Source organism: Pelodiscus sinensis, chromosome 7 (genome assembly GCF_052426305.1).
Source record: "Pelodiscus sinensis isolate ZL-2025 chromosome 7, ASM5242630v1, whole genome shotgun sequence".
Taxonomy (NCBI): domain Eukaryota; kingdom Metazoa; phylum Chordata; order Testudines; family Trionychidae; genus Pelodiscus; species Pelodiscus sinensis.
Genome location: NC_143058.1, coordinates 59,631,202 through 59,644,793, shown reverse-complemented (window position 1 = coordinate 59,644,793; position 13,592 = coordinate 59,631,202). Strand labels below are relative to the sequence as shown.

Here is a 13,592-nt window from a genome sequence, read left to right as displayed (position 1 = left end):
ACAGCTACTGACTGTTCATGCACTTTGCAGCATGAACATAAAAACATGTTAGCGACAGTCTTATGAAGAAGACTGGTATAATAATGGAGACCCATTTTCTATGCGTGTTTATACAGTCAGGCATTAAAACTTCAGCTAAGGTTAGTAACACTTCATATTTATATAGCACTTTATCTGTTCAAAGTGCACTACAGACATTACCTAGTGACGGCGGCATTTCAGTACTCTCCAGTTCGTACATTATTGCTCAGCAGTAAGAATGCTTGTGCAAGGACTTACAAGATCGAGGGCAGCTGCCAGGATGGAGGCATCAGGAATAGTGCCCGGCTCGCAGCAGTTTAAGAGAAACTGAAAGCGTTTCATGCCTTGTCGGATTGCTCCCAGGTTCACTACATTCTTGGATTTCCCACCTTCCTGGCTGGAGGCCAAGTGATCATCAAAACTGTGGCAACCTGAGGAGGTAGAGAGTACAGAGAAGGTTTGGGGAGGGGGGGGGGGGAGAATGAGGAGCAGAGAGGAAATGGGGAACACAGTACCTTACAGATTAAAAAAACCAAAAAGAGTTTTTTAGGAAACCTGGCATGCATGAGCCTACCCCTTCTCTCAACTTGATATATTATCTGAGCATGTGTGACAATTTCCTGGCACCCAGTGACTAAGATGAGGTGTGAAAACGGTGAGCCTGATTCTGAACATGGCTCTGCTGGCATTAGTCCAGAATGGTTCCTTGGACGTGGATGGAGATGCTCTAGATTTACTCCAGCGTAAATGAGATTAAGAGTATGGATGGTCCAGGGTCATTTTTAAAATATGTAGTATCAAGTCTTCTGCCTGTTTGGGCTCTCAGACTCTCTCCTTTCCCCGACTTCCGGGTCAGCCTATTTAGATTATTTTCATTTATTGGTCTCTACCTTAGTTTTTCATCCTCCTTTGCCTTAAGAAAGAATAGGCATTTATCCTCGCCTATTAATTTAACAAATGTTATATTATATTTTGAGCAGGACACACAAGTAATAATTCTTGAAATGGACAAGGCAAGGATAAGGCCTAAACCTTCAAAAGTGACTAGTCGTTTTCGGGAGCCCACCGTGAGACACCTCATATCAAGGCCTGATTTTCTGAAGGAGCTCAGCATTCACCTTCTGAAAATCCTTTAAGAGGCCTCACACGTGGTGGAGGCTCCCCAAATGACTAGTCACTTTTGAAAATGAAGTCCATGAAGTCTCCTTTGAACATAGTAACTTGTTGCTTTTATGGGACAAGTCAGCTAACCACAATGCAGAGTGGAGCCAAGGTTCCCCCGAAGGAGGGAAATAGGTAAGCAGAACTCAGTAAGTGACAAAGCTGGCGTTGCTTGTGGAAGGTACATGAAAGAAATACTAGACCATCCCTGGCAGGAGCTTATTTAACCCGCTTTTCAATATCTCCAAGGATGGAGATTCCACAACCTCCCTAGGCAATGTATTCTAGTGTTTAACCACCCTGGCAGTTAAGAAGTTTTTCCTAATGTCCAACCTTAACCTCCTTTGCTACAATTTAAACCCATTGCTTCTTGTCCTATCATAAGAAGTTAAGGAGAACAATTTTTCTCCCTCCTCCTTGTAACACCCTTTTAAGTACTTACAAGCTGCTATCATGGTCAATGAGAACCTATGAGCACTTCTACCACCTCTAAGGAAATAAATCTGCAAAGCCTCAGCACCTCAGTAGAGCTGACTGAGGACTAGATGGGACTCAGAGGAGAAATCTGAAAAGTAGTTTCAAGTCTAAGATGATTGCCATTCACCACAATCAGTGTAAACTCTCCACTTCCCTTTGCAAAAGCATATGCAGAATCAAGCCAAAGTCAACTATATCCAGATTATAGGTTTTCTTGCTCTTCTTGCAAAACTATCCCAACTTCCTTTAGCTTCTATGATGAGGTAACTAACTCTGTGGATATGGAAAAGTCAGTGGATGTGATATACCTTGACTTTAGCAAAGCTTTTAATACGGCACAATATTCTTGCCAGCAAGTTAAGGGAGTATGGATTGGATAAATGGACTGTAAAATGGATAGAAAGCTGGCTAGACTGTTGGGCCCAATGGGCAGAGATCAACGGCTCGATGTCAGGTTGGCAGTCGGTATCTAGAGGAGTGCCCCAAGGTTCAGTTCTAGGACCAGTTTTGTTCAACATCTTTATTAATGACCTGGATGAGGGGATGGATTGCACCCTCAACAAGTTTGCAGATGACACTAAGCTAGGGGGAGAGGTAGATATGCTGGACGGCAGGGATAGGGTCCAGAGTGACCTAGACAGATTAGAGAATTGGGCCAAAAGAAATCTGATGAAGTTCAACAAGGACAAGTGCAGAGTCCTGCACTTGGGACAGAAAAATTCCAAGCATTGCTGGGGACCAACTGACTAAGTAGCAGCTCTGCAGAAAAGGATCTGGGGATTACATTGGATGCGAAGCTGGATGTGAGTCAACAGTGTGCCCTTGTAGCCAAGAAGGCTAATGGCATATTAGGGTGCATTAGGAGGAGCATTGCCAGCAGATCTAGGGAAGTGATTATTCCCCTTTATTCGGCTCTGGTGAGGCCACACCTGGAGTACTGTGTCTAGTTCTGGGCCCCCCACTATAGAAAGGATGTGGATGCATTGGAGAGGGTCCGGCGGAGGGCGACCAAAATGATTAGGGGGCTGGAGCACATGACCTATGAGGATAGACTGAGGGATTTGGGTTTGTTTAGTCTGCAGAAGAAAAGAGTGTGTGTGGGGGGGGGAGGGGGGCGGGAATTGATAGCAGCCTTCAACTTCCTGAAGGGAGGTTCCAAAGAGGATGGAGAAAGGCTGTTCTCAGTGGTGACTGATGGCAGAACAAGGAGCAATGGTCTCAAGTTACTGTGGGGAAGGTCTAGCTTGGCTATCAGGAAAAACTATTTGACTAGGAGGGTGGTGAAGCACTGGAATGGGTTCCCTAGGGAGGTGGTGGAGTCTCCATCCCTAGAGGTGTTTAAGTCTCAGCCTGACAAAGCCCTGGCTGGGTTGATTGAGTTGGGATTGGTCCTGCCTTGGGCAGGGGGCTGGACTTGATGACCTTCTGAGATCTCTTCCAGTTCTATGAGTCTATGATTCCTTGAATTACAGGTGTAAGGAAGAACCTTTCACTATTGAGAAATCTTACAGAATGTTCAATAATAAAGCAATTTAGAACTTCAGGCTAAGGACTCTAAAGGTACTTCTACATAGCAGTGCTGCACATCTACACAGCAAGCCATTATTTTGAAATCATGTTGAAATGGAGGATTTCTTACTTCAACTCCTGCAACCTTCATTTCACGAGGAGTAAGGGAAGCTGAAGGAAGAACACTCTTCCTTCGACTTCCTGCTGTGCAGACAGCGCCAACTGCCGAATTAAGTTATTTCAACTTCAGCTACGCAATTGACGTAGCTGAAGTTGTGTATTTTTATTCAACTTTTGCCCTGCAGTGTAGATGTGATTTCTAACACGGCTCTTAGCAGACAAAGGATACCATCTTTGAAGGATGTTCTTTACTTAGGGAGAGGAGAAAAGCAGAAAACTCCAAGTCCATTAAGGGACCTTGCCATTAAGATTTACCTTGGACACACATAGGGTGTATCTAGACTACAGGGTTTTGTCGACAAAAGTGGACTTTTGTCGACAAAACTATACCTGCGTCCACACTACCACTGAGTTCTGTCGACATAACGTCGACAGAACTCAGCAGTTTTGTCGATGCTGGTAAACCTCATTTTACGAGGCATAACGCCTTCTGTCAACAGAGTTTCTGTCGACAGAAGGTGTTATTGCATGTAAACTTTCCTTTGCGTCTACACTACCATGTCGACAAAGCAGCTTGCTTTGTCAACAGAACTCAATGTAGTCTAGATGCTCTTTGTCGACAGAAGTTTTGTCGACAGTATCTGTCGACAAAACTTCTGTCGACAGAAGCCTGTAGTCTAGACGTACCCTTAGATAGTACAGTGACAGGCCCAGAATAGATACTACTAAGAATAGAAACTATTAAGCCCAACCATGCAAACAAAGATGAATCAAGTTTAAAACGTCTTGTATGAATGAATGTATGTGGCTATCCTATATCCAGCTAAGGTATGCAGAGCCCAACAATAAAACATTTTTATCTTGGGACAGATTTAATCCAAATGAGAAAAGAAAAGAAACAAAGAGGATGCTTGTATCAGTGAGTGACCATTCCTGCCTTTTCTTCCAATGCCTTTGTTTCCTAACTACCTGGCATTTTTAACCTAATAAAATGCCCATCCTATCACATTATCTTGTTTGGGCTATAGACAAAAACGATTTCCCATTAAACTCGTCTCACCAGTCTCTCAGAGTCATAATACGTGCTGCGCCTCTAAGCTGTACAATACAGAAATTCACTGCCCTAGTGCAAGGTGCAGGTAGGAATGCTTTAAGCCACCTTTGTGCTCTCCTAATTTTGGGCTGAGCCACAGCCATCAGTATAATTCAGACACGTCTGCGGCCCAGTTTCAGTTGTGGTCTCCTCCCTGGTCTTCTCTAAGGGTGGAAATACTGAACAGACTCTCCAAAGTCCTGCCTCTTCTGGTCCCGCCCTGGTAATGTACCTTCCAGCCCCCAGCCCTTCACCTTTCCTGGGGCTTCTGAGGGGGTCCTGGAGAGACAACTCTATGACTAGCTCATGACCTGTACAGGGGGAAATCCCCCGGACACAAACAGGGCTTTGAGAGTCCTTCTAACTGGCATAAAAGGGTCAGGGTAGGGTGAGGATCTCATTCTTGATTTTTGGGTCTCCACGGGTCCTGGGCAAGGTGTGTGTGGAGGGGGAGGGGGGGAGGCTCCACGCTCCTGGAAGGGGCAGAGCCTCGAGCTGAAGAGGCCAGCCAGCCCTCAGTGCCACCCAGAGCAAGGCAACCCCCACCCATTGGCATGGCCCAGAGCACACGGTGCCACACTCCTGTGGCAATTTAAAGGGCCCGGGGCTCCTGCTGCTGCTGCTACAGTAGTAGCGGTGGCAGCCAAGAGCCCCAGCCCCGGACTCTTGGCCAACTTCTCTCTTTGCCCCCTCACAGAAGGGCCTGGCCTGCAGTCTTATCTCTGGGCTACATTTTGCTAGTGAGGGGGACAAGGAGAAAGAAAAGGAGGGGGACATTAACCACCAATCTGTTTTGGGTTCTTTCTATAGTCTGATCACCTAACCCAGAGGTCCCGGACCACACCACTTCCCGCAACAACCTTTGGCCGGCAATGGTGACCACAGCCAACAGGCTCCGTGATCGCCCATCCCTGCGGAGGCACAGGGAAACAAAGTGCCTCATGTCCAGCGACTGGCTTGCCCTTGCAAGCCACAAGCCAGAGTTTGAAAAACCCGACCTACCCTACTGTTCTGGGACTTCATCCTGCTCCCACTGAAGTGAATGGAAATTTTATCATTAAGAACATAAGAACGGCCATAGTGGGTCAGACCAATGGTCCGTCCAGCCCAGTATCCGGTCTGCTGACAGTGGGCAATGCCAGGTGCCCCAGAGGGAGTGAACAGAACAGGGAATCATCCAGTGATCCCTCCCCTGTCGCCCATTTCCAGCCTCTGACAAACAGAGGCCAGGGACACCAATCCTACCCAGCCTGGCCATCTCATTCAGGTCAATGAGAGCAGGAGGAGTCGGCATTGTTATTCATCCAGAAACGGATTCCTTTCCATCCCCAAAGGCAAACAAGTTGCCAGCAGCTAATGGGGCAGATCCTCAGCTGGGTAAACTAGCACATCTCTCTTTGCTTCCATGGAGATAGTTTGATTTTCACTAGCTGAGGATTTGCTTGGTTAGTGGAAATCAGTGCCTGTCCTAAAGAGAGAGCTGCTTGTCCACAGGGATGAGATGTTTGCAGCTCCTATTGGCTATGGATCACTATTCCGGGCCGTGGGAGCTCCAGGAAGAGGCACAGATCAGGGCACCACTTCCTGAAGCTCCTATTGGCTGAGAACAATGATCCACAGCCAACGGGAAATGCAACTGCCTGTTCCTGTGGAGGTGTAGATAAATATAGCGGTGGCGACATACCAGGGGCTAACCCTGGGGAACCAAATCTGCCCATTTCAGTACTAGGAAGAGACTGGCTTTGGGGTTTGTCTTGCCCATTACCACTGGCAGGGGCCACAGAGACTATGAAGTTTGGTTCCCCTCTTTCCCCCCATGCTTGCCGATGATGAGATGAGCTCAACAAACAGGAAGCCAGTGTCTAAACTGAGGGCTGCCATGAGTCTCTGAGGCAAGTCATCGGCCTGAGAGTACAGGACTCACTCAGGTTAAGGAGGAGCGTTGTCACACTGGATACTTTCTTACTGACTTAGGGTTTGGGTGGAGATGCAAAGATGTTATTTATAGCAAGCGGTGACATCTTTGATGACAAGACCCTGGTCCTGATCTCATTTACACTGGTGCGAATTAGGAGCATGGTCACTCCCTGGAAGTCAGAAATGCTTCCGTGGTGTTAGTGAGATCAAAATTCAGGCCTTATCACTTTCTGTATGAAGCTAAGATTAGAAAGACATACTCCTACTTGGTTGATACTGCTATTCCCGACTTTGTGATTCCCGTGCAAGCCTGTACCTATGATGGCAAAATGAGCATGTACAGCCATGGTATAACATCAGATCATGTCAAACGTCATGTCAGAGAATGGAATATACCATAAAAATAGCCTAAGCAATGGAGGAGGGGACTCAAACTCTTTGTGTGTGTTTTTAAAACAGACATAATAGAATGTCAAGATACAAGGTTTGTCTCCTTGGTAACAACGATCAGGTTTCGGAACTGAGTTTGGATGACTGCATGATACTTGAAAATATAATATCCTCTTATTAAAGCACTCTTCAGACAAACATCACTGCTTTAAAAATTGCATTAGGATCAAATATTATTATAACTATTTCTTTTGTTGAGAAAAGGGGACAGCATCTCTTTAGCGAATAGTACGCAGACATTAGACATGCAAACACAGAAGAAAAGAGATAATTAAAACAAGGTTTATATAGAGTTTTCCATTCCATTGGTGCCGAATCTTGCTAAAATTGTTATATGGTCACAAACTGGACAAAAGAGCTGATAATAATTATGAAATGAAAGATTCACACACCCTCTTTTGGACTAAATCTTTGTTTTTGAAGTAAATATAACATTTTCAAGTGCGCTGATTCGGTTTAATTTGACTTTATTTTTTAAAAGTCCAAATGTTATATTACTTTAATTTGAAAATATTTGATTTTTTATTTCCATGTTCTCCACATTTGCCAAAAATTTTTGAAAGAAAGAAAGAAAGAAAGAAAGAAAGAAAGAAAGAAAGAAAGAAAGAAAGAAAGAAAGAAAGAAAGAAAGAAAGAAAACCCTCATTTCTAACCATCTTTTTCTTCTGTGTGATGAAGCTTGGATGGGTATCTTCGGCAGATACGCCATTTACCAAGACGCTTGAAGAAATTCTCCTCTTCATCTCGCCCATTCTCCAGGCCAGCTCCTGGTCCACCTTCTGACAGCTTCACTGCACTAGTGAATTTCACCTGAACAAGTGAGGACATAAGATTCATGTTCTGATGTGCTATGATTTCTCTACCAACTTTGCCTTAGCAATGCCATACGTAAGGACAGGCAGTGGTGTGATGCATTACTATAGCAACACATCTGGAACTGTGCCCCTTTGCACCAGCTGAAGATATTCTATAAAGTGTCTAGGTAACAATTCCCCTTCTTTCACACAGATTTCATCCACATATGACTGAGGGAAGAACTAGTATGATCAACTAGTAAAATACATTAAGTATATTCAGAGGACCTACATACCTCCTTGAAAAGAATTAGTACGAGAAACGATAAGGTAATTATATTGACACTTCATTCCTGTGACACTGTTTATATGGAGGGCTAAAGAAGGCACGATGGCAAATCCCTAGATAGCCTATGACAAAAATGAAGCATGGTGCACATTTAACCCAGTTCTCTTCTCCAGAAGGAAATCTTAAGATGCTATTAGGGATGTAAAATTCCGATTAGCCACTCAACCAGTTAAACATTAGGTTAATCTAACGTTTAACTGGTTAACCGAGTAAGTGGGATTCCAGGAGGGGGACTGCTCCAGCCCAGCTGAAGCAGCCCCTAGCTCAAAGGGCTCCTGCTTCCAGCCCTGTTCACATCCTTAGATGCTACTGGATATGACAGTTATTACATGCACGTTCCCCCTTTTCATTGCTACAGTAACACCATTTTGCTGCCACCCTTATTGACTCTATCAAACTGCCTCACCACTCTTAGCCTTCCAAATCACATGCATCCTCACAAAACTGCTTTCAGGAGTTCCCTGATTTTTCCAAAGTTGCTTTTCAAGTGAATTTCTAGTGTGTCCTATACTACAGCACCACACACCACTTAGAAAAACACTGAAGGAGAATCATTACTGTCCAATTATGGACTTTCTCCACTCTGCTCCTCCCTCTTCTCAAAGGAAGAGGAAAAGTCACCTGAGACTTTTAACCTTTTTCCTTGAGGGAGCACCAGTCTTACTTTATGTTTAAGGGACAAATCCTGCTGCCTCCACCCTGGTGGGCTTATGCTGGCTAGATTTTGGGATGGAGCCGGATTTAGGAGGTCTGCACAAGGGAGAGCAACCTGATAGGGCACAGAGGGTAGCTTCACTGGGTCTCTGTGCATGGAAGCATGCAGGGCAGGGAGGAGAGTGGGTGATTCCCACCACTGGGTGGGTTCGCTGGCTTTTCACTTCCGTGAGGGTTGGGGTTGATGAATGCTAGGATTAAAGAACCAAAGACTTTCATTCAGAACAGCTTCCAAGGAGCAGCTGTGCTACCACTCCATAGCCCAGGGGAAGAATGTCCTCCCTCCCAGTGTTCAGCATAATATCTTGGCTAGAGGAGAAGGATTAGATATGTTCCTAAATATGGAAAGACAGATGCCTCCTAGCTTTCGCAGATACAGAGCTGTACCACTGTGGGCACTTTACTGAAAGTCCCAGCTGATAAGGGTTTTGTCCATGGGTCCCATCAGGTGCAATATGCATGCTGATCACAGTATTTTCTCTGGGACCTGAAGTGATCTATGAAGTATGGATGTGAGTGACTACCCAATAAACATATGCTTATCGGGTAGTCGACTAGTCGCTTCCCCCCACCTTTCTGCCTCTATCAGAGAGAGGCAGCTAGGGGGGAGCAGGAGCTGGTGCTGGGGGGAGCTGGCTTAAAAGCTGGTTACCCCCAGCACTGTCTCGGGGAAGAGGGGGCAGGGAGGCAGAGGCAGAGCGGGGGAACCAGATGTAAGCCAGAAATCAATAGATTCCCAGCTCGGGCCCAGTCCCAGATGCCGCGCCTCTGCTTTTTAAATGTTTTAAGAGCTGCCAGGTTCTCAATACATTTAAAAGATAGGGACGCAGCAGGGGGGACTGGGAGCAAGCCGGGACAGCGGATTCCCAGCTCGCGCCCAGTCCCTCTGCTACGCCTCTGCCTTTTAAATGTATTAAGAACCTGAGAGCCTTAATATATCTAAAACACAGAGCCACAGCAGGGTTAGTTCCCAGGGCCAGGAGCTAACCCCACTGCAGCTCTGCATCCCCCCCCCCCCCCCCGTGGTCTACTCAATTAGCTGATTAAACACAATTTAACATCCCTGCTATGACGTAGCCAGATCCTAACCCTTTATCTTTTCTACTAATCTGAAATGATACATTTACCTTGGAACTCTGCCTGATGAAAGACAGACGATCTACAGAGCTGATATCCAGGAGGTCTTCCACCCCGTCGGCCAGCCCAGACAGGGAAGAACGTTTCAGCCAGTTCCCTGATGCAGATAAAGCCAGTCAGGACAAATCTGAAATTGCTCCAAGCTGCATATATTAGTAATACAGACTTATTTCTCTACAGCACTGAACCAATCATACTGTGACATGAGAAACGGGTGAAGGATGAGGATTGTTCTTGCTACATGCATCAAAGATCATAGTTTAATTCTCAACATGTGAGGCTGAGTTTTCGGATGGTAAAAGTTGAAATATCAGGAAGAGTCAGTAAGAAACGATATTCATTCTTCCTTTCTTACTGAAGTCTGCTTAGTAAGCTTCTCTTAGGGTATGTCTACACTACAGCACTAATTCGAACTAACTTAGTTCGAATAAGTTAATTCGAACTAAGCTAATTCGAATTAGCGCATCTAGACTTAAAAACTAGTTCGAATTAGCGTTTTGCTAACTCGAACTAGCATGTCCACACTGAGTGGACTCTGAACTGAGGTTAAGGATGGCCGGAAGCAGTGCCAGCAGGGCATCAGATTAGGACTTGGAGTGTGGAGCTGCTGTCTCAGGCTAGCCGAGGGCTGTGCTTAAAGGGACCCGACCCCCACCCTGGACAGACAGTTCTCAGGGGTGCTCCGCTTGCAAAGCAGTCCTGGCTTGGAGTGCCCTGAGTGCCCACACTTGGCACATCACAGCACTCGGGGGGCAGAAGAGTTTCCCTGGTGGTGCCCAGAGTGGTCACCAGGGAAAGCTGGGGAGGGCTAGCCTCCCACTAGTTCAAATTAAGTGGCTACACAGCCCTTAATTTGAACTGCTTAATTCGAACTAGGCATTAGTCCTTGTAGAATGAGGTTTACCTAGTTCGAATTAAGCGCACCGCTAGTTCGAATTAAGTTCGAACTAGCGGTTTGCATGTGTAGCGCCTATCAAAGTTAATTCGAACTAACGTCTGTTAGTTCGAATTAACTTTGTAGTGTAGACATACCCTTAGAGAGGAAGGAAGGTCCAGTGATGGTTCTAGTTTAGAATTTGGGAGCACTGGATTAAAGTCCCTGTTCCAACACTGTCTCTCCTGTGTGGCCCTTGGGCACGCCTGTAAAATGAAGATAACAGCACTTCCCTACTTCAAGAAGTCTGCAATGAGAATAAATATACTGAAGATTGAAAGGCACTCAGATTCTACATGTCTTTGCAATACAATATCCAACACACACACACACACACACAGAACAGATCTATTATCTTTGCACATGTAGTATAATATAATAAAGGGACATACATTTACCTATGGGGAGTTTGAGTTTCTTTCGGAGCGAGATCCGTCGAGAACGGGAGCGGGAGCGCCTGTCGGTGGTTGTTCCAGAGTGAGCAGTGGTGCACTCAGATGTGTCCTGCTCTGACTGGCTGCTGGTATCACTTGCTGCACTCTGTGACTTGAACATCTTCCGCCAGAAGTCTTTGCGTCCCAGAACTGCCCCTTGCATCTGTTCATCGCTGAAAGAGAACCCAACACAAAGGTAACAATTCCTCACTGTGGTTTGTATGCTGCTAAGCACATTTGAACAAGTTTCTCCTCTTCTTTTACCTCTCTTTGTTCCTTGGCACTTGTTACTCTAAAAATGTAAATGTATTCTTCTTGATGTAATTTCTTGTCAGAGAGAGTATATCTACACTACAAAGTTAATTCGAACTAACAGACGTTAGTTCGAATTAACTTTGATAGGCGCTACACATAGAAACCACAAGTTCGAACTTAATTCGAACTAGCGGTGCGCTTAATTTGAACTAGGTAAACCTCATTCTACAAGGACTAACGCCTAGTTCGAATTAAGTAGTTCGAATTAAGCGCTGTGTAAACACTTAATTCGAACTAGTGGGAGGCTAGCCCTCCCTAGCGTTCCCTGGTGGCCACTTTGGGCACCACCAAGGAAACTCGTATGCCCCCCTCCCGGCCCCGGAGCCCTTAAAGGGGCACGGGCTGGCTACGGTGCCCGTTCCAGGTGCAAGCCTGCCAGCACCCAGCCAGCAGTCCCTGCACCTGGCATGGCACGAGCCAGCCACCTGCTGCCACCCAGCCCTCCCCCTCTTCCCGGGACCAGGCTGGCGGTTCTCAGGAGCCTGCCCAGGTCCACAAGAGGCGGGCACCCGCCTGGGCTAGCGCAGAGATCGTGGACCTCATCCACAACCTCCGCACTAGGCACAGGAAAGTGGCCGTCTAGGGCAGGATAGCTGCCAGCCTGGCCACCCAGGAGCAGGTTGGCATTAAAATGGGGTGGTCCAGTGAGACACCCCGACCCTGAGCCCTGAGCTTAGAACATAAGAATGGCCGTACTGGGTCAGACCAAAGGTCCATCTAGCCCAGTAGCCTGTCTGTCGACAGCGGCCGACACTAGGTACCCTGGAGGGGATGGACCGAAGACAATGACCAAGCCATTCGTCTCGTGCCATCCATCTCCAGCCTTCCACTAACAGAGGCCAGGGACACCATTTCTACCCCCCGGCTAATAGTACTCCATGTACCCAACCTCCATGAATTTATCTCACTTCTTTTTAAACTCTGTTATAGTTCTAGCCTTCACAGACTCCTGCAGCAAGGAGTTCCACAGGTTGGCTATTTGCTTTGTGAAGAAGAACTGTCTGTTATTAGTTTGAAGCCTGCTACCCATTCATTTCATTTGGTGTCCTCTAGTCCTTCTATTATGGGAACTAATGAAGAACTTTTCTTTATGCACCCTCTCCACACCACTCATGCTTTTATAGACCTCTATCATATCCCCCTTCAGTCTCCTCTTTTCTAAGCTCAAAAGTCCCAGTCTCTTTAGCCTCTCTTCATATGGGACCTGTTTCAAACCCCTGATCATTTTAGTTGCCCTCCCCTCTCCCAACCTCTCTCTTCCCCTCTCCCACCTCCTTTTCCCAGTCTCCCTGAGTTTTGTTCAATAAAGAGAGTTTCTATTTTTGAACATGTGTCCTTTATTTTGTACATCAGGAAGGGGGGCCAGGGAGGGGTAAGTGGAAGGAGGTGAGGGAGGAATGGGGCACGAGCCCCGATGGGGAGGTCTGGGATGGCTCTGCAGGCTCCTTGGGGTGGAAGCTCTCCTGCAGCCTCCCGATTAATCCCTCCTCCTGGATGGCAGCCTGCGGCAAGTGCAGCCGGGCCGATGGCCAAATGCTGTGATGTGCCGAGTATGGGCACTCAGGGCACTGCTAGCCAGGACTGCTTTGCAAGCGGGGAACCCCTGAGAACTGTCTGTCCAGGGTGGGGGTCGGGTCCCTTTAAGCACAGCCCTCGGCTAGCCTGAGGCAGCAGCTCCACACTCCAAGTCCTAATCTGATTCCCTGCTGGCACTGCTTCCAGCCATTCTTAACCTCGGTTCAGTGTCCACTCAATGTGGACATGCTAGTTCGAATTAGCAAAATGCTAATTCGAACTAGTTTTTAGGTCTAGATGCACTAGTTCGAATTAGCTTAGTTCGAATTAACTAATTCGAATTAAGTTAGTTCGAATTAGTGCTGTAGTGTAGACATACCCAGAGTGTTTTCAGGATTGCATAAGGAAGACAATTTTTACCCTGGAGAGTTAACAATCTAAAAAGTCATTCTGATTTTCTGTCATTATGCTAAAGAATCATTCCTCTCTTTGGTCAAAGTGACCACTAAAGCATAGGACTAATGCTTTTGAAGACTCTCTCTCTCTTATAAAGCTTTTGTATATTAAAATAATGATTTCAATACAGAGTGAAACTATATGAAACCATAGTTCTTAGCAACCTTTTTGAATTGTGACATCACATTCTGAGACC

The 13,592-nt window shown here is 46.2% G+C and overlaps 1 protein-coding gene across 10 annotated transcripts in view; it reads right to left on the bottom strand.

Annotated features, from left to right (window-relative positions):
• Nucleotides 1–13,592, bottom strand: part of UNC80 (unc-80 subunit of NALCN channel complex) — a 184,003-nt gene that overhangs the window by 104,821 nt on the left and 65,590 nt on the right. For 4 of the 10 annotated variants that reach the window (XM_075933916.2, XM_089779820.1, XM_089779822.1 and 1 more), the window contains exons 19-22: nt 11,069–11,283; nt 9,733–9,839; nt 7,402–7,558; nt 280–452 (exon numbers count right to left, since the gene is read on the bottom strand). In XM_075933916.2, coding sequence (XP_075790031.2) covers nt 280–452; nt 7,402–7,558; nt 9,733–9,839; nt 11,069–11,283 — 652 coding nt within the window. The remainder of the gene's footprint in view (nt 1–279; nt 453–7,401; nt 7,559–9,732; nt 9,840–11,068; nt 11,284–13,592) is intronic. The other 6 variants (XM_089779824.1, XM_089779825.1, XM_089779826.1 and 3 more) reach the window with 3 other exon arrangements.